The 25529-nt window shown below is 55.6% G+C and overlaps 5 protein-coding genes across 5 annotated transcripts; 3 read left to right on the top strand and 2 right to left on the bottom strand.

Annotated features, from left to right (window-relative positions):
* Positions 1 to 1825: 1825 nt before the first annotated feature.
* Positions 1826 to 4734, bottom strand: VOLCADRAFT_94363 (uncharacterized protein; the record flags this gene model as incomplete). Its single annotated transcript, XM_002953539.1, has 6 exons — positions 1826 to 2368; positions 2795 to 2980; positions 3387 to 3491; positions 4050 to 4079; positions 4245 to 4596; positions 4703 to 4734. 6 exons carry the CDS (start codon positions 4732 to 4734, stop codon positions 1826 to 1828), a joined length of 1248 nt encoding a protein of 415 aa, XP_002953585.1.
* A 463-nt stretch (positions 4735 to 5197) lies between these two features.
* VOLCADRAFT_106021 (uncharacterized protein) lies at positions 5198 to 10175 on the top strand (the record flags this gene model as incomplete). Its single annotated transcript, XM_002953622.1, has 8 exons — positions 5198 to 5209; positions 6005 to 6170; positions 6414 to 6516; positions 7755 to 7861; positions 8103 to 8246; positions 8523 to 8706; positions 9182 to 9442; positions 9716 to 10175. 8 exons carry the CDS (start codon positions 5198 to 5200, stop codon positions 10173 to 10175), a joined length of 1437 nt encoding a protein of 478 aa, XP_002953668.1.
* Positions 10176 to 11894: 1719 nt separating this feature from the next.
* VOLCADRAFT_94361 (uncharacterized protein) lies at positions 11895 to 14904 on the bottom strand (the record flags this gene model as incomplete). The annotated part of the gene is made up of 5 exons (XM_002953538.1): positions 11895 to 12038; positions 12296 to 12423; positions 12858 to 13016; positions 13491 to 13526; positions 14802 to 14904. The coding sequence occupies 5 exons, from the start codon at positions 14902 to 14904 to the stop codon at positions 11895 to 11897; spliced, it is 570 nt and encodes a 189-aa protein (XP_002953584.1).
* A 1258-nt stretch (positions 14905 to 16162) lies between these two features.
* Positions 16163 to 21172, top strand: VOLCADRAFT_75878 (uncharacterized protein). The gene is made up of 7 exons (XM_002953621.1): positions 16163 to 16631; positions 17028 to 17183; positions 17858 to 17958; positions 18680 to 18813; positions 19696 to 19757; positions 20073 to 20172; positions 20522 to 21172. The coding sequence occupies exons 1-7, from the start codon at positions 16398 to 16400 to the stop codon at positions 20626 to 20628; spliced, it is 894 nt and encodes a 297-aa protein (XP_002953667.1). The 5' UTR covers positions 16163 to 16397; the 3' UTR covers positions 20629 to 21172.
* A 1497-nt stretch (positions 21173 to 22669) lies between these two features.
* Positions 22670 to 23347, top strand: VOLCADRAFT_63954 (uncharacterized protein; the record flags this gene model as incomplete). The annotated part of the gene is made up of 1 exon (XM_002953620.1): positions 22670 to 23347. A coding segment is annotated over one exon (678 nt), but the record flags the coding sequence as incomplete, so codon positions are not given.
* Positions 23348 to 25529: the final 2182 nt, after the last annotated feature.

Here is a 25529-nt window from a genome sequence, read left to right as displayed (position 1 = left end):
ATAAAGACAGCTTTCAGGGAGGCAGAGCGACTGGCACGTAAGGGAGAGAACGCAGGATAGAGGGTTAGTTGGGTGCGGCAGAGGCAGCGGTAATGATCGGGGGCGCCAGATAAGGAGGTGATAGGGTTGTCGTCGTCCATTTATTCAAGCAGGGATTAAACCGAGTGGCAAGATGCAGCTTTTGCTTAGATGGGGTCCCGACAGGATACTAGTGATGCAGGCAGGCCATAACTGTGAATTAGACTGAGAAGACGTGACGACCTGACGATTGCACTTCAATTATCCTCATGGTGTGGATACGCCGCGTTGTTTTCAAGTACCGTGTCGTACTTGCTGGTGACAGAAATGCTTAAGAGGTGAGCATCTTGGGAAGGCACAGCGGCTAACGCCACATTTCCTTTTTAACGCTTTAATTAGCATGCTGGGCCTCAGGGCGTGGCTGGGCAGTGTCTTCATTGAGATCCATCTGCCTTCTTCACACCATGTGTGTGTGTGTGTGTGTGTTACATGGTCGTGGGGGTGCGTACCCGGTACCTGCAAACTGCCCGATACGAGGGGTCGAGGGCTGCCAGATCACCTATGAGCACCATCCTACCTCGCACTCCAGATAAAGCAAGTGATAAAGGAGGCTAACAACCAAAGGGAACAATAGAGTTGCGGTGGGAACACATACATTCCAGCATCTTCGCCAGACGTTCAAGTTCCCACTTCATAGTGTCCTTCATATGCTCAGAGCGTGGTAAATCCTTATCTGATCTGATTGCACCGTACACCGGACAGTCCAGCAAGACGTGTTTCCCATCTTTAATATGGCTATCAGTGCTGCAGCAGGGGCATACCCTCTCCTCCCTAGGTACATAACGCCGTCCCTTCCGCGCTCTGTTCACCGCCAACACCCAACAGCAAAGCCTAAACTGCATAATCTTACAATTCGCTGAACGTGGGATAAATGTTGTGATATGCGGGAGCACCTCCGTCCTGGCCGCTTGCTTAGCCGCCAGACCCATCCAATGCTGATAATTCGCCATGTGGATCCCAGGTTGCTTACCGTCTGACGGGTACACGTCGCGCCCCAGAAAACGGAGGACCAGTGACCCCCATCCGCCGCCTTTGGGGTTGGAGAGAGCCTCTACAATCTCCTGTCGCAAAACTTGGAATGCCACAGACCCACGCTGTAAGCGGACACGGTTGCAAAAACGCACAATCTGCTTAAGAACATGGTAGTGTAGAGGTAGCCGTGACAATTCAGCCGAACAGGAGGCGGTGCGCTGGTCTGATGCTCTCACAATTTGCCGCATGAATGATACCTGGAGCTGCACCGCTCCATCCTTCAGACATGCCTCGAAGGGCACCTCCGCAAGGATACTCGCATCACTCGCCTCCTGAGCCTGTCCTAGACTTCAGTTTACGTTGACTGACACACACTTGACAACCGTACAGCAGTGTTGCTCGTACCTGCGTATTAAAACACCTCATCCTCACATCCAGGGCGAACAACTTTAGCTTATCCAACTTTGTACTCAGCGCGAACATAGCTGCCCTAGCTGTGTTGTACAACTGCCGGCGGCAGGAACGAAACGGCCGTTCTGGCCCATAGACTAAACCCAGATATCGCGCACCCTCGACTACGACTACGACGACGACTAGGACGACGACTACGACGACGACTACGACTAACGTTGGTCTGAACCCGCAGCAACGTCTTTCGTTCGTACATACCACTCGCTAATCGCATTATAATGTTCGAGATGTTCCCTCCAAAGACACGGCCACTATGCGTTATCTTGAGCAAGGAAGGCGCTACATCCGATGTTTCCCCTCACCATCACGGGCCCCCAGGTGGTCCTCGTCCCCGCAAGCGCCCCAGCAGCCTCCTGGCCTCCCGACGAAGTTCGGCCATCCGCGCCTCCTCTGAATCCGCAGCCGTAAGCCCCATATACCGCGACTTGCCCCCTTCCCCATCACCCTCACCCACGCCCACGGTGGCGGCGAACGATCCTGCTGTGGCTGCGAGCAGTGATCCTTCGGACGCCATCCCTGAAAATTCGGATGCCGCGACGCATCCGGTGATTGAAGCGCTACAATCACCCCCGCCGCCGCTCCTGCCGCCGCTGCTGACCTCCTCTCCGTTTTCGCTGGGCCCGCATCCTCGGGTGTTCACTGCGCTTGGAGACGTCGTGATATGGGTCGACACGGTGCCGTCGCCGTACAGAGATCCCGTTGCCGTACTAGACGACCTTGGTGAGGGTGCAGGGGTCTGGTGTGCGGGAGGCGCGGGGTCTGGGGAGACCGCGGAGTGTTTCGGGGCATACGCCAGGCTGTACGGCCTCTCGTTCGAGGTTTGGTTTTGGAGCTGCTCCAACTGGGCCTGAACAGAGGAATGCGGAAGGGGATGAAGACGAGGGGTTGCCAGGAGTAGAGATCTCAGTGCCGAACATGGCCTTTGTTCATATGCAAAAGATTGAGGGGCCTGGACCTAGTGTGCTTGTCGTTTGTGTTTGTGTTTTTATGTGGTGTTTGTATGGGTGGTGGGTAGATGTGGGGGTAACTTGGTAGGTGGGTGAAAAACCAGGTGGTTTCGACAGTCTAGGCGTACAGGCACCTTGCATTGCAGGCAATGCGTTGAAGAGCCTCCCGACATGGCACCTGACTACGCGGAAGGGGGAGGGATAAATGAGCTGCTGCATATGCAGTCAGGTATGTCCGCATAATCAAGCTGCGGAACACAGTCCGGGCGTTGGAAGCGCCTGTGAGGGGGCGTTGTGGTTCCATGGCTTGAATCCGTTGCACCCACCATCACGAGGTCCACCGCGCCCGCGCTCATCGCGTTGCCCACAAAATTAGTGGTGGGGCCCACCTCCACCACCTCGTACCCCGGCTCGGCGGGTCGCACCACCCCTGCAGAGACTGCCAAGGTCCCTGACCCCCTTGCGGAGGAGGAGGAGGAGGCTGATGCCCCGGGCCCACGTGATGACACCGCCTGCGGATTGAAACGCGGGCTCCGTCAGGCGGCGGACAGGCGGCGGACAGTATGGGCGAGTGCAAAGGGCAATGCGGGTGGTTGGATGGGATCTTGGGTGATGCGCACTAGCAGGGTTGGGTCGTGGGGGCCATGTAGGTGGCGGAGCGATACTGGCGGCGCGGCACGAAGCTCCCTCATCAGCTACCTGCGGGGGACGAACAGGTGCAGCCCCTTGCCGACCTGCCCCTGCAGTCCCTCACAGACTAACTCCGGTCCGCGTCCAGCGAGTGTGAGGTCACAGTACAGCGGTGCAGATCCGCTTCCATTTCTTGCCTCGCCAGCCCCCGGGCCTTCCCCTGTGTCGCCCTGCTATCTATCGCACGTACAGCCGTCCATCCGCCCATCCACTCATCCTCTCACCCACCTTGCGGTAGGGGCCCCCATGAGGCTCTTTGACCCAGATGCACCGGTGGTGGTGGCGTTCCGCCTCAGCCCGACGAGCCTCCAGTGCCGCTCGCCGCACCATCACCTGCAGCAGCTCCACCCATTCACCCAGCAATCTTAAGTTGGGGCCACGCCTAATCGGGCTTATTGGCAGCCATGGCGCCATGGACGCGGTCCTGTCGCCCTATTGAACGGTGCGCCAATAACGCCATTGGTTGATACTTCCTTCCCTTGACTCCCTCCCTTACAACTCCTTGATTCACTGGGCCCAATCGTGGCGGGAGTCTGCTGGATCTCGTCCGTCAAATACACAGCCCACCAACAGTCATCACCCTGACTCGGCTAAGTGGATATTGAATGATTAACGCTTCTTCCAACACGCTGGCGCTGTGGAAGCAGTTAATACCACGTCGCTGCTGGACTACTCCCTTTGGTTGCCAGGGGGGCCCCCAAAACGCGCTTCGAGCTGAGGCCCCGCCCCAAAAGCTGTTCGTGAGCCATCCTTGCCATTTCCAACTCGCGACTACACAGTCTCCATGCAACACGTACACATACGGACAAACTGTTCGTCACGTTTGCAACGCAGACAATGTCCTCACGAACATGCGGGCACACACAAGCACCTGCACAGGCACAGGCGCACCTGCTCCGCATCTGGAGGCGGCGTCTCCAGCTCCACAATCGCCCAGGAAGGGCAGCCGGAGCACACCAAGGCCCTACTACTTCCATCGCTACTGCTGCTGCAGCCCCTGATGCTGCTGTTGCTGTCGCTACCGCACCCGGCGTTAACACTGCCAACGACATGGCCGATGGTGCTGCCCTCGCGGGCGCTGGCGACAACGCCACGCTCCATATCGTGCTTGCCATCGGTTGCTGGGCGCTCAGCGACAACATCATAAATGCCGGGGCTGCAGCTGGTGGAGCTGTCGTCGGTGCCGTTGCTGTTGCAGTTGCCACTGCCGATAGCGCTGGCAGCGGCGACCTTGGGCCCGTCTCTGCCATCTTGGCCGTCTCCGCCTGCAAAGCTAATGTTACTGCTGTTATTGACGATGCTGAGTGGCACTGGCCCGGGGCTGTAAGGTGTGGCAAGCAGCTCCGCCTGCGTGCGGTGTTGCATGTCGCTGGGCTGGCTGGAACGCTGGATGGACAGGCCGGCAGAGGTTAACCACTGGGCGTAGAGACTTGGGAGCCTGCCGGTGGGAGGGAAAAATTATGAGCAATCTGCGGCCGGGACAGTGTGCCTGTTTCATACAAGAAGGTAGCTTGTGACGTTCGTTGACGTTCGTTGTAACGCACATGGGACGAGCCGACGGGGAGATTGTGGACATTCCTAGATTCGGACTGTAATCGACTATGAATCCGGCATGCAAATCTTTGTGTATATAATATGAAACAATCTATGTTTGGGCATCGGAGACTGGTAATTTCCTATTCGCCCGAAGCGCCCCATGGGCCCGCCTCAATGTGATGCCACAGTTAAGTCATGCAATATGGTTTCTCGTATGCAGAGCCCATAACCCCCATACCAAATGAAAAGAAATTTTGTCCTAACATCACTGAGAGCGTAATGCTCATATTTATGATAAGGTTTTAACTAAAGCCAGTTGCGATTTATCACAGCGCTTGCCGAATCAATCGACAGAGGGGAAGCCCTGAAGCCTCAACTGTAACTTGCAGATTGGTCCTATTGTGAGCAATTTGCTGGAACATCCTTCCGCAAAGCCAAGCATTCCAAATGTTAGACGCTTGCCGATTAGGTAATTTAAAGCGCATCGCCTATTCACGTGGATCATGGCTACACAGGTGCGCATTTGCTTGCTGTCCCAAGGTGGTGTTGGTGATGGGCAACCCCATTTGTGTCGCTTACCAAAGTTCTTGACACAATACAACATCCTATATCTGTCAAACAAATGGCTTTCAGCAGAGCTAGTGGTATAAGGGTCAAGTCAGCAGCCCTTGACGGCCGGGATGTGGTGGACTGATTCCCGCTCCGACGAGGGTCCCGTCGCCAGCCACCAGACTAATCCCTTCATTCCCTTGAATTCACATCCCCTCTCCCCCTTCCCCTTATATCAAAGGCGCACGTCTGTTACCAGCCCGCCGCCCCGGGTGCCAGTGGCAGTGGCAGCCAGCGGCGCAGCTACAGTTACCACGGTCTTCGCTCCCTCGCCTGCTTCCGCATCCGGACCTCTGGCGACTTCCCCCGACTACTTCACGCAGCGCTTCCGCATCCTGCCAGTTGCGGAACAGTTCCGACAAACCCGTCAAAAGGCGAGAGCTCCCCGCGAGCTTATCCTTGGATAGATTGCCCACAAGAGCAATCGCGGCAAGCGCAGCGCACAAGCGGACAACCCTCCCCACACACACCTTTACTCCTACCAGCGCTTTTACTTTGCCGGCGCTTTCATCATGGTTTTCTCCCTGCCCCTCCCGTTTCCCTTTCGCTTTCATTGATGCCCATGTTCGCTGGTTTTTCTGCTGTCACCTTTCCCTCCTCCGGCACCTTCCTCCATGTCTCGGTCCATAGTGCTTGAGTGCTCCTCCCCCGCGCCCCCCGCCCATCCATACCCTCCCCCCCCTCACCCACCCGGCTTGCAGGTATGTCGGGAGTTCTTGGGGGGCGGTTTGCTGTATCTGGAGGGGGGGGAGGCACCTCCTCGCAACGGCACCGACGTAATGCACCGCCACCGCTCTAACTCGTACTTTGTGTACGTCACGGGAGTGGAGCTACCAGGGTTTGCGGCCCTGCTGGAGCCGGAGAGCGGTGGGTCGGTGGGTCGGTGGGTCCCAGTTGTGGTGGGGAGCAGTGGAGGAAGTTGAGTTTACGAAAGGGGTTCCGTTGATGCTGATGCTTGCAGTTGGTGACTGCGATGCTGGGTTCCCTTTCAAATGAGTCTGTTAATGGGGGTCGGTTAAGGTCGGTTGAGGTCGGTTAAGCGAATGGTTGATGGTACGGATTCGTTTCATCCCCGCCCTCTACCCCCTTCTCCCCTTCCACCGCCGGCAGGTCATTTCACGTTGCTGGCCCCGCGGCTCCCCGAGGAGGCAGCCTACTGGGTAGGTGCCGTACCCACCCTGGAGCAGCTGCAGGAGCAGTACGGCGCGGACAGGTAGGCGCCTGCTGTCGTATTTTACTATACCGTTCGATACGGCCCATTCGGCCAGGCGCCTCCCAAACACCCAACCGAAGGGGTGTCGTGAGCCAGTGGTAGCTTCCATTCTCTTCGAGGAAGAGGTGCAGCTGCTCCTGGAGTGATGTCTGGAGGGGGGAAATGGAAAGGGCCGTCATGTCGTGCGGTCGTCGTGTGGGGCTGTGTCTGCCCACATGGCCGGCAGATGGGCAACAGCTCAACCGCGCGCATCTTTTATCTATCGCGTAACGCTCTCTGCGTCCGTTCCCGCCTCGATAACGGATCGTGTGCGTTCGGTTCCGACTGCATGAAAGTGTCCAATGCAAAATGCGACTTGAGCTGGTTTATGCTCTCTCTCTCTCTCTCTCTCTCTCTCTCTCTCTCTCTATCTATCTATCTATCTATCTATCTATCTATCTATCTATCTATCTATCTATATCTATATCTATATCTATATCTATATCTATATCTATATCTATATCTATATCTATATCTATATCTATATCTATATCTATATCTATATCTATATCTATATCTATATCTATATCTATATCTATATCTATATCTATATCTATATCTATATCTATATCTATATCTATATCTATATCTATACCTATATCTATATCTATATCTATATCTATACCTATATCTATATCTATATCTATCTATATCTATCTATACCTATCTATATCTATTTATCTCTCTCGCTCTCTCGCGCTCCTTCCTGGATTTCTCCCTTCACCTCCAGGTCCTGCATCCTCTAATCTTTCCGTCCCCCTGCCGCCATTACCTTGGCACATCGAGCATGCCATCGTACACCACGTACAAACGTACAATCCACCGCATGCCACCAGAGGTCGGCAAACCCTGAATAACTGTCACGGGTACTGGTGCCAGGGTCGAATAACTGTATGGAAATGTTTTTTGGTAAAAGCCGAGGAAAGAGTGTCTGCGGGCCGATGTACCAAACTTACTACGTTACACCATCGTTATTAAAGCCACAGCTGTCTTGTTGCGCCCAATTACTGCACAAACCTGCCTTTTGGGGGGAATTTCTGCACCCTGCCGTACGGCTGCCGTACCAGCGATGAAGAGTAGAGTTGAATTTCTGCAACGGGTATAACGGAAGGACCCGCTGTACCAGCGGCGTTTGCCGACCCCTGCATGCCACGTACAAACGTACATGAATACGACCGTACTTGCATAAAATCGTACAGGGTTGTCTACCTCGACGAGCTCAAGGGGCTCCTAGCGGCTGCGGGTGCCTCCACGTTGCACACACTACCGGGCTGCGCGGAGAAGCTGACGGGCAAGATACCGCCCGGTGGGCTGGGTGTATGTGTGTATGTATGTTTGTACCTACGTATTTGAGTGGGCGGGCAGATGGGACGGGGGTGAAATAGTGGGTGCGGGCGTGTGGTAAGCTGCCCCTCTCTCACGCACGCACGCGCGTGTGATCTTACAACTCGCACCAGTGCCAGCTGTCGGGAGCAGCGAGCCAGGGGTCATACGCCTGCCGGTGTCCTAGCTTGCTAGCTTCCCCCGTCCCCCGCCCTGCCGTTCAGGCTGCCACGTGCTTACCGACCTGCTTCCGGCCACCCTGGACCGCTGTCGGGCTGTCAAGACGGATGCGGAAGTGGGCTGTCTGCAGGCCGCCAGTGCCGCCAGCGGGGCCGCACACATGGACATGTGGCGGGCGTGCAGGCCTGGTGGGTGGCGGGCGCGGGACAGGAGGGGGCTGTGGGTTGGGGGGAGGTTGGGAGTGAGCGTGCGATGGGCGGGTAAGGGTTATGATGAGGGTTTGGGGAGGGCGGGACTACAAACCGGGGGATGGAAGAGAAGGAAGATAAAGGTACGGGACGTACGGAAGTGCTCTATGCGTTGCATGACCGTGTTTTACGCTTACATTAACCCGAAGCCCCCACCTCTACCACCTCTATCGCCAACCCCACCCCTCACCTGACCCCCACCTGACCAACCAGCAGGTCTTCGTGAGTACCAGTTGGAGGCGGTGTTCTCGCTGTCCTCCCGCTGCCGGGGAGCGCCCTGCCCCGGCTACCCCCCCATAGTGGGGTCCGGACCCAATGCAGCGGTGATGCATTACGAGGCGGCGGACGGGGTGGTAGAGGCGGGGCACCTGGTGCTCGTGGATGCCGGGGCGGAGTGGAGGTGAGGAGTTGGGCAGGTTGCGGCGGGAGGTCGAGGAGTGTGGGGGTTGGGGAGGAAAGCGGTACGAAGGAGCCATAACATTCTCCGGCTGTCCTTCCCTGGCTTACATCATCGCGGATGGCCAGGTCAGTTCCAGGCTGGGCTGGGCTGGGCTGGGCTGGGCTGGGCTGGGCTGGGCTGGGCTGGGCTGGGCTGGGCTGGGCTGGGCTGGGCTGGGCTGGGCTGGGCTGGGCTGGGCTGGGCTGGGCTGGGCTGGGCTGGGCTGGGCTGGGCTAGGCTGGGCTCCTGGTTGACAACATGGGGAGTCGCTGCACTGGGATGCGCTTGTCGGCTAGTTTGCTTCCGCTGCAAGATCGATTAAATCTTGGTACGCGTAGGTGGGTTGGCTGCGTGGTGTTTGCTTTGCTTACCCGACTATGTCCTCATCCGTATCGCATCGTCGTCCATCACTGCACGCCACTGCCGCTGCCGCCAGGTGCTACACCGCCGACATCTCCCGTACGTTCCCCGCGTCGGGCCGTTTCGAGGGCGCCGCACGGGACCTGTACGGCACTGTGCTGGCGGCGCAGTATGCGGCTTTGAGCACCCTGGCCGCGGCGCCTCCGCTGGCAGGAAGCGGCGGAGGAAGTGGCGGCGGCGGAGCGTCGCTTCAGGACGCTGACCGAGCTGCCCGGTTGGTGCTGCTGGAAGGGCTTCGTGAGATGGGCCTTATTCGGCGTGAGGCGGCCGGATCCAGGTGGGTTACGACAGGGTGGATTTAATCCTCCTCACGCCCTTTTCCTCTTCCTTCTGATCTCCCCAGCCACGACTTCTGCAGTTCAGTTGAAGTCATTCTGTCAGCCTTCTAGAAACACGTTCAACCCCCCTCTGCTGTGTCGCCATTTAGCTGTAATATGCAGGCTCTATTCCGGTGGCCCTAATCCTTTCTCCATGCCGTACAAGTTACGGCTCTCCGGGGAATCTCGTTTCTTATCTCGTTCTTGGTTCCATTCCCCGTACCCCGCGACAGTGGCAGCTGGCTGGAGGCGGCGCTACATGTCAAGTTGGATCGGGTCTTCATGCCGCACGGCATCGGCCACCACCTTGGGCTAGACGTACATGACGTCTCCGAAACAGGACCTGTGCCCAAGGGCCCCGTACAACCCGGCCACGTGCTCACCGTCGAGCCGGGTGCGTACCTCATCCCGGCGTTGCTGGCGCGGGCGCGAAACGACCCGGGGGTCGCACCCTTTCTGGACTTCGACGCCGCCGAGGCGTTGGTACGGTGCGGGCTCGGCGGCGTGCGGATTGAGGACAACGTAGTGGTGCTGGCGGAGGCGCCGCCGCCGGCGGCGCTGGCTGCGGCGCCGCCTCTGGGACTCCAGGGGCGCCTGTACAACCTGACGGTGGCGGCGGGGGTTGCGAAGGAGATGGCGGAGGTGGAGGAGGTGATGCGGCAGGAGTGGCGGCCGGAGGCGGCCATGCTATGACGTTGAGCCTCAGGGTTTTCCTTTGCCGCATTCAGCAGCAGCTGCCCGAGGCGGCGGCGGCGACTACGTAGGGCTGGAGCATGGCTGCTATACCCCATGGCGTGGCGGACAGCCTGCAAGTAATGAGTCTGTGTGTTACGTTGCGTTATATGCTGCATGATAGTGAGCTCTTATAGAGAGCCCAGGACCGGGCCATGTAGGATGTAGACAGGCTGAAGGCCCATATATATGTTTCAACCTGCTGCTGGCGTGCTATCTGGTTAAGGGATAGATGACTTGGGGTCGGTATGGCACATGATTATTTGGCCCTTGCGTATGTGCATCATCGTCAGATTACCGTTTTGGGTACTTGCGGCGTGAACGGATAGGCGATTTGCTGCACTTGGTTAAGTGGTAGGCAAGGTGGGAGCGATGAGGGATACATGAGGGTTTCCTGTCTCCGAGCCGTGGTTTCTTCAGGTTTTCATCATTCTGAGCTGCAGTGTTTTTTTGCATTTCATGGATTTCGCCGAGAGACAGACGGCCTTGAAGTATATGGAAACAATTTATGTTTCTTTCTTCCGAGCGCGCGAACCCGGTGCTGCGATCGTCTTGGAGACGTAGGGAAAAGCAAAACGTCCGAGGGCCTCGTTGGGGACGCATCGAGTATGCGTGTTTATGTGTGTGCGTAAGAACCTCAGTGTTACTCCTAGCGTTTGAAGTGCAATGGCGTTTGCGATGTTTGTACGCAACAGCGTACAGGTGCAGCGAACGAAACTTCGACGACTGAAAGCCCGTACTGGAAAGGTTGAGTCTTTCCTGCAGCGAGCTCTAGTGCTGACGCGGCACACGACTTCAGTTGTTCACGGATGTGTGACGTGCAAGGTGATGCGCGTCTGTACTCTAGAAGCGTTTAAAGTTGGGATGGTGCACGTGCTGGGATCCCCAGATGTGAGCCATAAATATATTCCATACATTAAGTGGAGACGCTGATCTTGTGGCGTTACCCCTGCGTTTCGAACTCACGATTCTTTTCTTAACTCGCAGTTGTAAGTAAGGTCCTTCATAATCACATCGGCTTTGCCAGTAACCGGCAACGGGTCCGTTGGTTGTCGCAAATAAGGCAAGCCAAATAAGGCAGTGCTGTTGGGCTGTCCGCTAGTCCGCAACAGTCCCGTTACATCGACTCTCCTAGACCGCCGACCGTACCACTCTGTACAATCCGCTCCGTCCGCACGCCTGATACAGATATAGACCACAACGGCATTACCATCGTAGCATCATGTGCCACAAACACATGAGATCCTACTTGATTGGCATTCGAAATTCCGCCGGCATGAGCACCGCGTCTGCCTAGTCAGCCCGCCGGCACACTCAATCTCGCGCAATGCACGCTACAGACTCCGTTCCGCGTGCATGCACCATACCTAGCTGCAATGTGTCTCCCTCTTTCTCGTTGGCATCGCAACGGGGGTTTTCAACCTTCAACCAGAGCGCTCGAAACACTCATTGATAGCCGCATAGTACCTGCGCAGAAAAGGTTCTGGAGAGATTCTGCAGCATCGGCTTTCGCCCCGGCTATGCGTCCAGCTGACTGGTGCACATGCGAACGTATTTCCACGTGCACCACGCACGCCCTCTGGCAGCAGACCCTGGAAGAGTGTGAGAACTACCATTTCTGGAAAGGACGAGTGGAACGCAGGATTGACCGATTCTCACAGGATTGACCGCCTGTCCGTCTCAATGCCAGATGGGCGGCAGCACATTTTCCGCATACTCGCCTACATAATTGCCAGGAGGGTAGTAGCGGCACACATGGAACTGCTGACCGCCGTTGCATGTGGCGACAGCACACCCTAGGTCCGTCGTACTCCTCCAGACGACCTGCACGCAGTTGGTGTGTGTGGGAGGTTGCATGATGGATGGGCGCGAAAAGGAAGACTGTACTGGTTTAGGCCAGGTAAGTTGGAAAGCAGAAATCTTTTTCAAGCGGATCTTTTATCGGTGTTGGGGCAAGCGGACGACGTGTACGAAAGTAGCCATCCAGTGCGCGCGTGCAATTCTGAACCACAAGCAAAGCGCGTCAGCGCAACCTGTGCACATGTCCATGCCCATGCAGCGCGGATGCAGCAGATCACTACCTGGGTGAAATGTCCCACGGAGTACCAGTCGGCGGGCTGAGAGACACCGTACGCGTAGCCAGCACCCTCAGAGTAGTAGGCATCGATAGCGGACTTGGCATCAGAGTAGCCCCAAGCAAGATTTTCACCTGTAGGCACGTTTATTGTACGCCATGTGCGTGTTAGGCAGCACGGTGACGTGTCGCAGGCCACGATTGGGCATGGCTTTAAGGACCAGCCGCATGGGTCTTAAGGACCAGCAGCATGGGTCTTAAGGACCAGCTGCACACACGCACGGCGGCCCCTTGCCTCATGACTCTCATTTTACTGCGAAGCCCACTGTAAGTCGTGTACGTGATGTGCGTGTATGGCGCGTTTGCATGCACATGTGTGCGTTACACCTTCTGGAGTTGCGTACCGACCCAAGGGCCAGTCGAAGGCTGTCCGAAGCAACAAATGCTACAACAAAAACCATAAATGATAACTGAAATGTACCACCCATACCGCGGAGGTCCGCTTGCTTTGCCGTACACTACACCTTCAAGTAAATTCGAAGCGTAGGAACATTTATTTACCACTATACCTTGTCCGGTTGCCCCGTTATTGGCATGCTCGAACACGCAGCGGTTAGCCCAAGCTTGCGCATCTGCCTCGAGGGTTGACGACCAGCGCAGAGGTGCGGTCGACTGGTGCCTTGACCTGTAGTAATTGTGTGTGTCCAGAGACTGCTGCGCATAGGCGGCTGCGATGTGGGTCAAGCACGGCGCCGCAGGGGTACGAGAGTCGTACGTAAGATCGCTTGGCTTACACGCGATACGTAAACCATGTGTTACACGGGGGTCACCAGACTAAGCTAGGGTAATGGACGGATGGGAATCCTGTGCCGCCAAGGAAGTTTAAGGCCCCATCCATCTGACAGCAATTCTGCACGTGGCTGGAGTAATTGTGGTGACGCCGGGTTTGCTGTGGCGCTGGCTAAGGATGGGCTCATGGACTCGGACAGTATGGATTCACCTTTCACCACCTAGCACATGACGCATACGACAGCCTCGTCCATGGCCTAGCATTTGAACGGGGCTGGCATAGCTGTTGTACAGTACGGCACAATACCATTTTAACATATGCACTGAAGCGCTCCGCCAATTCCTAGAGACGTCTCTTCAGCGGCTACCTATCCACGGGGCACAACGACTTAAGGTCAGAGGCAGAACCGTACCGGAGGTCTGCTGAAGCGCGCGACGAGGGACGGAACCTGGAGCGAGGGAGGATGGGGGCATTGATGAGGCCGCAGGGCCGCCGTGAGGTTGCCATTGTTGGTTTCCAGAATTAGATAGCAGGTAATCAACGAAACGGACACGTCTCGCAAATGACCTGGAGATACTACGCATTATAAGAATTTTATAGATTAGGCCGGCAAAGCGCACAAGCTCGGACGACCACAGGAGCGCTTCAGTGGTGGCGCTGAAGAGCGATTTCGAAGTCAAGGTGTTGGCGAGGGCTGCATTACCCTCGGCGAAACCGACGACGCAGGCAACCATCATCATCACCAGCAGCAGCAGCGGCGGCGGCGGCGTCAGCACCGAGCCGATGGAATGCGACCTGCCATGCATGTTGGCCTTTTAAGAAGGCGACCAGATGATAGGGGCCAGACGCTATATCTATTTCGTCTTGACAGCAGCACAAATCTATTGATGTATACTTCCTGCACTGCACCTATTATTTGATGTACAACTGCAACTTATTACAACTCGGGATTATTGCCGCCGTACAGATATACCTGCCTGGAGCATTATTGCCGTTTACCACGTTTCACGGAAGAGCTTGTTCAAGGCTGCGGACGGTCCAATAAAATTGACGAGGAGCGTGCATGGGTTTCGACACTTATCCGGCCCCTCCCCCGCTTACCTACCGAATAACTTCCTCCCTCTCCAAGAGTTGCCTAGGTTTACAATACCAAAAGCAAAGGAGCCATGCCTACAAATGACAGAAACGATGGCAGTGACACAAATTTCATGGTTGTCTGCGCCGTGCCGTATGCCTCGCTGCGAGCTCCCGCGGGCCTTATCAGTGCATCGGCCCAGGCACACCTATGTTGCCGTTGATCCCGGATGCCCGCTGTTTGACGACCTGGCTTCCGTCGTCCTGCATGACACAGCCACGTAGAGCCCTCGGCTCGTATTGGGTGGTTTGCAGGTACGAGGAACGCACCCCACGACCGTGTAATACACACACACACATCCACGTCCGACTAACATGATCGGTTCGCGCCCACCGACTAATAAAATGATATCGAGACCCTCGCGCGTTACGCACCGGAAACGGCTGCTAACGTATGCATCAAGTGAACACGCACTTGCGTGAAGGACATGGCTGCTTTGGGGCGCTTGAACCGCGCGCCGTGTGGTGTGTGGCCGTTTGGTCATTGTCAGCATCAGGTAGCTCACAAGCAACCTATGCGCACGTACATTCATGGTTCATCACATGGAATCACATGAAATGACATGAAGCATGACAACGGCCATTTCACCTTCCGTTCTGAGCGTGAATGCACTTATCAGGTAATCCATGGCCCGAGCGCGTGGAGAGTACTTGCGTGAGTAGTGCGGACTAGGGCCCATGCGTTCCGCCATTGCTGCTTATAGAGTAAAGTAAACTGCTGTAGAAGCGATCGTATGTTTCACCGCACGCACAGCACACCTTGGCGATTATTCCGCAACGGAAATCCGGTCCAAGACGGAATGGCGGGTACCTAGCGGTTCTGGAATCGGTGGGCATGTACGCATGGGTGTCATGAAAGGGGCAATGGAATCCTTTTAACGTGCATCTCGCTGCTGTTGACACGGCGATGAGCGGGCGTACCCCGCGAATACTGCCGCCGCTGCTGAGTGGTCCGTCACCACGACTTCTCGAGTATTCGCCGAAGCAGCCCACACATGTGACTCAGGACGTAGTGTAGCGCGCGGAGGCAAAAGAGAAGGCTGCGCGGCGTGCCTGCCGACGAAGGACACGAGGGCTATATATTTTTCAAAGTGCCCAGGTGTCCTCATGTCGTACTTGTTGCGGCCTTCCGCCGTCTTAGCAATCGTGGTAACACTCAGGTCCCTTTTCCGACCTGGGAGTTTAAAAGGTGAGTCGTGTAGGAAACCGTTCAGGGCTGGAACCCAATTGGCTCCAACCCTGTTGAGTCCGCCACTACTGGTGGCAGGCGGCCATCCAGACCTCTTGGCCCCCTCAGCCAGCTAGGTGCGACCCCACAAGCTGTAGACCTTATATGCACATCGGATCCGCAAGCGGCCAGGGCGGCGAAGCTCGTTGTTCAGTTTCCCCGCTCGCCTCTGGACCCAGGCGCTGCTCGTTGCCTTTCCCGCGGGTAAGGAGAAAGGGTATGCAAGGTCATTAGACTGCATCCCGCTGCTGGCATAGGGGACTTATTGGGACAACAGGATGCCGGTTTGCGGCCATGTAGGTGAGGAGGTAACCATGTCGGCGTATGCGCCTGCTGGTAGCTGTATGGGTTGGCCCTGTGGTGTTGGGAGTGCGCTTAGGAGGAGGGCCAGCAGTGCTCGCAGTGTCGGCGGGAGAAGAAGTGCCATCCGAGAGCACTCGTTTGATTGCTCCGGCACATTATTGGAGAGATGATCGGGGTCCACTGTAAACATCGCAAACTGGTCCTGAAAGATGTGGTCGAGCTATAGGCGACAGGCCACCAGTCGTAGCGATATATGTGGCAAACGCCGTGGAGCTCGGCCTGAGTCTTTGAAATTCAAGGCCGCCTGGACAGCGGAATTTTCAAAGCTGACCCGTACGACATGACGGGTAGTCAGTTAGCATCAGGAGACAGAAATGGGGAAACAAGACAATCACCGTGTGCAAGGAGCACTAACATTGCACATCGTGTTCCACGCTATCATAACCCGTGCAGCGATCTTGGTCAATCACTGTATACCGCGCTCTTATGTTTTAATAAGCTTTGCCTGTGGATGTCCTCGGTTGGATCAGACAGTGCAGCGACTTATATAGAAGTAATCGTTTAATAAGGCTCTGTTTTTCGGTTCCAATTCTCACTAAAACTATAGGCTAAGCTGTGATTGGCTCCACGACGCCCAGAAACGTCAGGGAAGTAATGAGAACCTCAAGGAATCCGAAATGTAACACTCCAAACTGTCACTCACGACATGCGTATCGCCTGTGGACGCCGAGTTCCAAATGTCCAGCCGGTAATCGTGGGCGTGTTCACATCCCCTCAGCGGCTTCAAGCGAGGACAACCTGCCGGGTCCACAGGGAGCATTTGCACCAGGCCAGGAAGCAGCAGCGCGTCAGGGACTGTTCAACCGGATTGCCCCTGTCTACGATGAGGTACGAGGCGGTGTTTGGAGCTAGCCCTAGGCAAACCCTTGCGGCCCGTCTGCGGCCCCTTCAAAAGCGTTTTCATGACAGCATGCTACGCACATGAGTTTTAGTTGATGTCGAGCTTACTTCATCTAGTGGGACGCAAAGAACGTTCAGTACTACAGCCAAAACTCAGTACCTATCCGATATATACACAATTTCTCTTAACCGTGGTTCGGGCGTCATATCCACTCATATCCCAAAAGGGCCGATCCTATGTTGACTAATCCGACCTCATCTCCCCCCCGCACAGCCCCTGCCAGGCTTCCATTCCTGCTTCGCGTCCCCAATCCCTTCTCCTGCATCTTTATTTCAAAGTGAAATATCACCCATTATATGTATATTGTCGTTCCGCCCTTGCAGCTCAACAACACGCTCAGCTTCGGGCAGCACTGGGTGTGGAAGCAGATGACTGTTAAGTGGAGCGGCGCACGCCCAGGCAACCGGGCATTGGATGTGTGCTGCGGTTCGGGCGACCTGGCGTTCCTGCTGGCCAGGGCTGTGGGGCCCCGCGGGGAGGTGCGTCTAAATATCGCCACAGGACCGCGCTATCCCGCGACCATGAGCGCCATTTGCCTAGCTCCAGACGCAAGGACTAGCAACACCTCTGGCAGGTGTCGCTTAAGCCCATGTGCATGTTGTTAGGGTCTGTAGGTGGGAAGGAGAGTGGGCGGGAGGGGCTGGGGGTGTAAGCGTAAATGGATGGGAGGGCTGTCTGTAGAAGTGGGTGTGGGTGGGTTGTTGACGTGTCAGAGGATGACTGGGTCACGTGGCGACGACCGCCTTGGGGAGCGACACCCAGATCGCCCTTTGGCGGCTTGAGGTCACTGTGACACCTGCGGACACATTCCCCCCATTCGTTGCGATGTGGGTCACTGCAAATGGGCTGAGCAGTGGAGCTTTAGACAGAGGTGATGCAGGCGATACGGCGTTTCTTGCTTTCGCATGCGTTGTTATGGGTGTTGCAGTAGCGGAGCTTCATAGGAGACATAAAGCCGGTGTTTGGTGCTATCCGGGCATTGCCTTCATTGCTACAGCATGGCGACCGCGGGATTGGCGGTGGTAGGATCTCCTACAGCCTACAGTTGGGACGCATGTAGACTTGAGCGCTGCGTTTTCGGCGTTAACCTCGCCGCTCTCTTAACTGCTGCCGCCGCTGCTGCTGCTGCTGCTGCCGCCGTTGGTACCGTAAGGTGACGGGGTTGGACTTCGCTGCGGAGATGTTGGAGGACGCGGCTGCTCGACAGGACGCCCAGCGGCTGGAGAGCCTGCCGCCCAAGGCAGCCAATGTCACGTGAGCCGAACCACATGTGATGTTTGGGGGGGGGAGGAGAAAGCGGGGCAGCGGGGGAGGGGAAATGGCGGCATGAGGCGTGGAGCGTGTGGGCGGGAATTGGATTGGCCCGCGGATCTGGGGCCGGCGGTGGGTCCAACGGTAGCGGCGCTGCTTCGTGCCTTTTGCGGCGTGCGTACCTTAGCAAGGTTACACGCAAATTCGATGCCTGCGTATCGGGGTAGATTGTCGGGGGAACGGAGGTTGATGTTGCGCGGGTTGGGCACGACGCTGATGGGTTGCACGTCTTCACCGCTGTTCTCAGTGCCTCTCTCTGTCTCTGTCTGTCTGTCTCTCTGTCTGTCTGTCTCTCTTTCTCTGTGTCTCTGTGCCTCTCTACCTCTCTGTCCATGTCCCCTCTCTTTCAGGGCCGCCGGCATATCCATCTGAAACCTTAGTCAGACTTACAAAGTTCGACTGCACTCTATTCCCGCATACGTCTTCCGTACGTCCCCCCTTGTATATCTCATCCTTCACCTCTCCTCCCGGAGTTGGTGCATTGGACTTCTTCAGCACTTGCTGTTTGTAGTAGTGTATACAGTGTCTGCCTTCCCACCTCTCGCACTTCTCCTTTATAGCTCAAACTTTATAGCTCAAACTAAGTGGTAGTTATTTTCCCTGTTCCATTTCCCCTCCCGTCCTCCCACCCAACCCGGGGGGTGATCCTTGTGCCTGCGAGCAGGTGGGTGCAGGGAGACGCCATGTCGCTGCCGTTTGAGGCGGCTTCCTTCGACGCCGCCACCATGGGCTACGGCCTCCGCAATGTGTCCGACATACCTGCGGCGCTGTCTGAGCTGCACAGGGTGCTGCGCCCTGGTGAATGGGTGATGAGGGATGCATGGGATGTTGTGGGGCAGGGCTTGACATTGCGGTGTGTACTACCGTATTGCCGCAAATGTTTTTGATACGCAAATGTGTTTACAATCCAAAACGGACTTTTTCTCTATCTTTATGCGCTTAAATTTATACAAATCCGTAAAGGATTTTTTACAACTTTTTTCACCCGGCCACAGACCCTGCAGCTGGCTTCCAAGCAGCTGCCCCCGCTGGTCAGCTGGCACACCGCAGAGCAACTCTGCACGTCCCTTATAAGGCCCTTCCTGTCAAATCAAAACTCTACAGCTTGTCCTCCGAACAATTTGCAAAGCAAATAGCTCAAAGACTGTGCCTGTATGAGTTTTCCCGCCTGGTACTAGCTATAGCAAAGTCGCTAGGATTTTATGTCTGTTTTATGAGATCAGCCATGAAAACGTTTGCGGCAATACGGCAGAGGGGGCACATACAGACGTACAGACTCACTGATAAGGTAGGCATGCACGGAAGGCCTCGCTTTACCCGCACCCTTGAGTGATGCAAAAGCAGGACTCGGAACACGTCAAGCATAACACACGCAAGGCGGCCGCCTCATCTGCGCAATCTGCGGCCTGGCCGTGTTTCCTGTTGACTCCATGTTGTCCTTCCCGTTCATGAAGTTCTTTCCTGCCACTCACCACTGGAACCTCCATGCCAATGTCCCGCTATCCTTAGTCCCCGACTTTTGCGGGAGGTACCTGTGATTCCTTTGTTCCGTGTGATGCCCCGTGACTTGAATCCCGTACCCCGTACAACAACCCCCTACATCCCACACTCCCGCGTCCTCAATACACGGAAGCCGGCCCCCGATCCCGACGGCCTGTTTACTTCATGACCTGGCCCCAGGCTGCTCTGCTGCAATCCTTGACTTCAACAACTGCACGGACCCGTTCACAGATGCCGTACAGGTCCGTTGGTTAGTTGGTTGCATAATTGGTTAGTTTAGAGCCCTTTCAGAGCTACCCTGGGAGACCTTGCGAGAGTCCGCTGCATACATGCATGCGTGAATCAATGGATGAATGAACGGATGAACGAATGAACGAGGTGCATCCGCTTCACTTATCCTCGTGCCCACATGAATTGGGTTTATGGTGACACTCATGCGCTATGAGCAGACAACTTTTGGTTCGTTGTGAGCTCCTCGCCAGCTCTCCTTTCCTACCACCGCCATTACAACCACCTCAGCACGTGCCTGTGGCTTTTTGTGGTGGCAACATGCGCAGGCCTTCTTCCTGGAGCGGCTGGTAGTGCCTGCTGCCCGGAGGTACGGGCTGTCTGCGGAATACGAATATCTGAGGCCGTCTATTAAGCGCTTCCCAACAGGTTCGTGTCCGCACATGCACGGGCGTAGTTGTATGGGTTTGGGTGTTGGGCTATAGTTGAGGCGGATGCCTGGTGCAGTCGCTAAAGTGCAAATGTTGACTTGTACTAAGGGCAGGTATGTTATGCGTGTTATGCTTGTATGTATACACCTCGTCCCGGATAGGAAGCCGTGACCCATGTTGCCCGACCGGTTTCCTGGATAGGCATCAAATGTTGGCGGAGGGTTTTGTTTTATGCGGTCTTTTCGGCTGATCTGCCACGTGCCCTTCGGAGCTGTAGAGGATCAGCGCTCCTGTTTCCATGTAGCTTCCTAATCTCGTCGTGTGCGCCCGCGAAATGCCGTCGACAGGCTCAGAACTGGAGCGCCTTGCCCGGCAAGCTGGGTTTGCAACATCGCGGTACTATCCTATCGGTTTTGACTTGATGGGTGTTCTTGTGGCGACGAAGGGTCGTTGACGATAAGCGCGATTCAACGCATACCTATGCAGTATCGAACTGCCAATGGCCGTCCCTTGGACGTCAATGTATGTAATGACTGTGATATGCCGATAGCGGATGAGCAAAATTCTGGCCACATCCGAGCGTGTCAGTTTGCCCGGCAGCAGGCCATCGTACCAACAGGCCGTGTACCATACAATGCTGTAACTGAAGGGCTTTTCACCCAATCTGTGCTGCATATCGGAAACGTGTGTAACCTAATACTCTTGGACGGCGTCCACTTGTCATAGTACCTGCAAACGGCGTGAATGGCAGCTGGTGGGCAACTGCGCTGCCGTGTCCTTAAGTGTTAAGACGTGCGTTCCTGTGAAAAACGTCATTATCGCAAAATTTTATTTTATGCAGGCCGAGTACTCTCAATGCTGCTTTTGTACGGCGATTATTCATCTACGCTGCATGTCACACAAACATGCAGTATCTGCCATTTTCCCGCATTACAGGCACGTTATTGAAGGTTTACTATATTCGACAAGTCTAGGTTCGTATGTAACGCAACTCCACGTTGCGCATTCTCTGCTCAAGGTTTGAAAGCTAGCGCTTCGTAGACCTGAGGAAGCTGCATATGCACACCGTTGTGGAGCACAATAATTTCAGCGCAACGTGGACTAGGCAAAGCAGACGAGTAAGCCGCCTTATGTTGAGACGAAAGGACCTGCACGATTTTCGTTCCCCGTTATCAGCGGGCTGCAAGAAGCTGGGACTTCTTCCCATTTCGTTTGCTAGGGTGCACTTGCTTGCCAATGCTTGGCACAGACAATAGTATTATTTACTTGGGCCGCGTGTTATGCACAGCAACGTACTTTATTTCCACGCTAACGTCAATCGTCATAATTATTGCCGTTACACCGACTTTCTTCGCGTATTTCGCAGTTGTAACCGGCGGCCTCAGGGACGGAAAATAATAATTAGGCAGACACGCGCGGGAATGTACCTTTCCTGGTCAGCAACGGCATATCACGCTTCAGATGATTCGGGTTATGACCTGAATCCCGTCCATAAGTTGGAGGTGAGCTATTGTGTGGCTATGCCCCTCTGCAGTTGTAGCGTGGACCTAAGTCGTTTCTAGGAGCTGCTTTGAACATGAACGCCGCATCAGACACGACCCTTGCATGTTGCATACAGGAACCTGATCGGGACCGTAAGCGGCAGCGTAGGAGCATTTTCTTCGCACAGCCTGACAGCGACTCTGATGACGGGGCAGAATATGATGACGTAGGTCATCACCGTTCCCTGAACGTTTTCAGAGGGACATTAGATAAAGCGCAGAATGTGTCCACGGGCATCCCTAGCACACCCTGTACAGCTGACCCGCTCAGGAAGGGGGCATGTCTTCTGACGCCCAGCTTTCCTCGTCGTTCGTCATCGCCCTGCTTGGAAAGCACGAGCACTTTTGTAGCTGTGCACGAGGAACCAAACTCTGGTTTTCGGCACTACATGGAGGACAGGTGCGCGATGTCACGGGTTTTCTGCAAAGAGAGCGAAAAATGTTGAAGCTTGCAGTAGGAAAGGCTAACGGTAAACGAAGCCGCAATCGGGAAGTTTTGGGTTAAACTGTGAAGGGCCGACCACATGCTAGCTATCGCTACCTTCTGCCTGGGACACTGGCCGGTCCCAACTACTTGCCTTGTTGTCCGCACGGTACGCATTTGGGTCGCACACGGCGGTGCAGTCGTTTATCTTGCATGTGAAGCACATGGGAAGTTGACTTGATAAGGCGTATGATAACCGACTGGAACTTAGGCGTGTATTGTCGACGGGCTGCAGCAAGGGGGTGGTGTATACGTCGTATTGTTACAATCGAATGCACAAGGCACTCACGGTTCGGGCGCTAACCAGTTGATGCTGGTTGGTCTTGGCCGCTTAAGGTTTGGCTGCTACGGCAGTAACCCCATCTTTTCACAGTTGCCTCAATAATTCCCTTTACAGCGCCATCCTTGACTTCTATGGCAATAAACCTGCGTCCTCCACACCTGACACTTTAATGCGCAGATCGGCCGCCATGACAGCAGGCGGTGTTGCATACTTGGGTATCTACGATGGGCACGGCGGCATAGACGCCTCAACCTTTTTACAGCAGCATCTGCTCCCGAACATTAAGGCGCACCTGCAACCTGGCTGCGACGTGCATGACGCGCTGACCGCGGCCTACATGGCCACTAACGCCGCTTTTCGAGCGACTGGCTCCATTCAGGGCTCCACTGCCACAACGGTTATCCTCAACAATAAGCACCTCATCGCAGCTAATGTAGGCGACTCACCAGCGTTTGTGGTGAAGAAGTCCGGGGAGGTTTGCTCGGTTATCAAAGAGCATAAGATTGAGGGCGATGAGGCGGCGAGGATAGCCGCTCAGGGCGTGCCTATCTATCGCTCGCCCACCGGGCCAGCGTACATGGGCACGCCAGACGGGACGCGCTGGCTCAACATGTCGAGGGCCTTCGGTGATTTTGTCTACCCCGCTATTTCCTGCGAGCCATACGTCTGCTCCCTGGACGTCTCTGACGGCAAGTTCTTGGTGATGGGCTCCGATGGGCTCACAGAGAAGTGGCCAGTGGCTGAGGCCGCGCAATACCTAACCCAGTTGGCCAGCGCTGGTTGGAGCTTGCCGGCAATTTGCCGCAGATTGGTGGAACACTCCCTGGCGCGCGGCAGCACTGACAACATTAGCTGTATGGTTGTGGACTTGGAGGCTTATATACTTCACGCTGAGGCAGCGGCACCAGCGGTGTGTGATGCACCGGCGGATACAGCAAATGTGGAGACGGTGCAAGCGACGGCGGTGGCGGCAACGCAGCAGTTATCGGGCGGCGACGCTTCGCCTGGGTTATTAGCTGTCTGCACAGTGTGCGTCAAACGCGAGGTGAATGCGGGCCTGACCGGAGCGGCGCAACGTGGTCGCAATGGGGAGGAAGGTTATACCTCCGAGCAAGGCAGTAGCCTGCAGCTGCTTCTGTGTAATGAAGAATCTCTGGGCTGCGAGGCCCCGCCTATTGTCTTGCGCCGCGGATCTCCCCGCGGTACCAGAGTGCCCGTATCAGGAGCTGCCCTTGCGAACTGTGCAGCAAACGCTTTGGGTATCGGGGTCGGGGCCGATCTAGATGGGCAATGCCCACGGCGACAAGCAGAGGTACAAGAAGAGCATGCAGGCGCAAGCGAAGCAGCGGCAGAGGGGGCCAATCCAGGGCAGTCCGGGGGCCCGCTGCGGCTGCTAGCGTGCTGCACTGTGGCAGACGGCGGCGGTGCGACGTCCCCAGCTTGCAGCAGTCCGGAAGTCCGTGAAAAACATGGTGAAGTGACGGACGACGTAGATGCTCCAGAGGGTGGACGGCAGGCAACACCGCAGCCCGCGCAGACGGCATGTCGACTGCCGACGCCCGTGCGCGATGAGGCGACGCAAACGTGGAGCAAAGGAGCTAATGATGGTTATGTTGGTGCTGGAGAGGGAGCGGAATGATCTATAAGGGTAGTCCATGAGTGGGGGTGGGATGCTGCTGATTGAACGATAAAGTAAAGCAGCATAATCCTATGTGACGTTTCACTGTGCCGTGCAGTGTGCTGCGGTGTCTTCTCTGTCGTTACGCTGTTCCTTACCGTGAAGCGCGACGAGCGTGTAGCATTGCCCGAAGCGAGGGTATGTGATTGCCGTGTAGCACGCATACACCATGTACGGGGCTGACGTATTCCTGCATGTGGAAGCTGTTAGCCTATCGCGTATCCGGCCAAGTGTGGCGATGGAATAAGCTGGCTGCGGTCGATACCGTGCTGCCGTGTGCCTTGCGGACAGAGTCGCGGGCTTGCTCATCGCTGTACGGTGGGATTATAGTGGTAGCCTTCGCGTGTTAGGTGGTATTGTTCTGTGACCATGAGCACCGGCGTGTATGTTGGACCGCGATAGGAATCATTCAGAGAGTGCGTCGCTGCAGAGGAGATGGTTCTTATGATTCGTGGTTCGGCTGCTGGCTATGCAGCTATCCCATTCGTACGATTCTCTTGCTATGACTTAGGTACGACATCCTCTGTTTCTAAGTATGCGGGGATTTGCTGCGACGTATCGAAGGGCATAGTGGCGAGACACATTGTGCTTTCGGAGTGCTTTAGGAGGCTTTTGAGAATTGCAAGCGGGAAGGATGAGTTTGTGGATAATGTGAACTTTAAGGGGTGGACGGCGTGGGGTTAAGGAACTCAATTCCTATGCCTGTCGTTGAGCAAAACGTGAAATCAGTCCGCAGGAGTGCCGCATGTTTCTATTTGGAGCGTAGTTTTTTGGTCGTAACGTGCCCGCGACTCTGGACCATTGATATCGGGCAAAAGGATGCCTAAAAGTCTGTGCGCCTTTCGCTGCGAGGCATGGGCGCTTCCAACCGCAGGCTGGCATTTGACTCATGCGAACGCGTATGTGCGCACCGCCTAGTCATTTCCTGCCCGTTGTGCGCACGTAATCAACGTACAGATTGGAGCTTAGCTACAAAAATTAGACCTGTTGGAAAAGCGTTTGGCTAATGTGGGTGGATCCCACTTTTGCCCCGGCTTTTGCTTCTCAACCTTGACGCTTCTCTTTCACTTCTGACGCCCGGATTATTTTTCTAGACAAGATGACTAGGGCAAGTTTGTGAACAGAGCTGGTATGGCGGGACATGCGACTGAAACGCGTCAATTCGTTCATGTGTATATGGTTGGTACGGCTGAGCAATCCTGCGCGATGACAGGTTCATACAAACGAGTACTCTGCACGCACCTTGGCCGTCTCTTTGAAAATGTTGCATAGCATTGACCTGCGCATAGTTTATAGCTGGCAACACCGCGGCAGCCAGTCTATATGCAAGGTTGTGTGCGTGTGATCGATGGGTGTTTTTCTGGGGAAT

The sequence above is a fragment of the Volvox carteri genome (assembly GCF_000143455.1).
Source record: "Volvox carteri f. nagariensis unplaced genomic scaffold VOLCAscaffold_37, whole genome shotgun sequence".
Classification (NCBI taxonomy): Eukaryota; Viridiplantae; Chlorophyta; class Chlorophyceae; order Chlamydomonadales; family Volvocaceae; genus Volvox; species Volvox carteri.
This window is presented reverse-complemented; position numbering and strand designations above follow the sequence as displayed.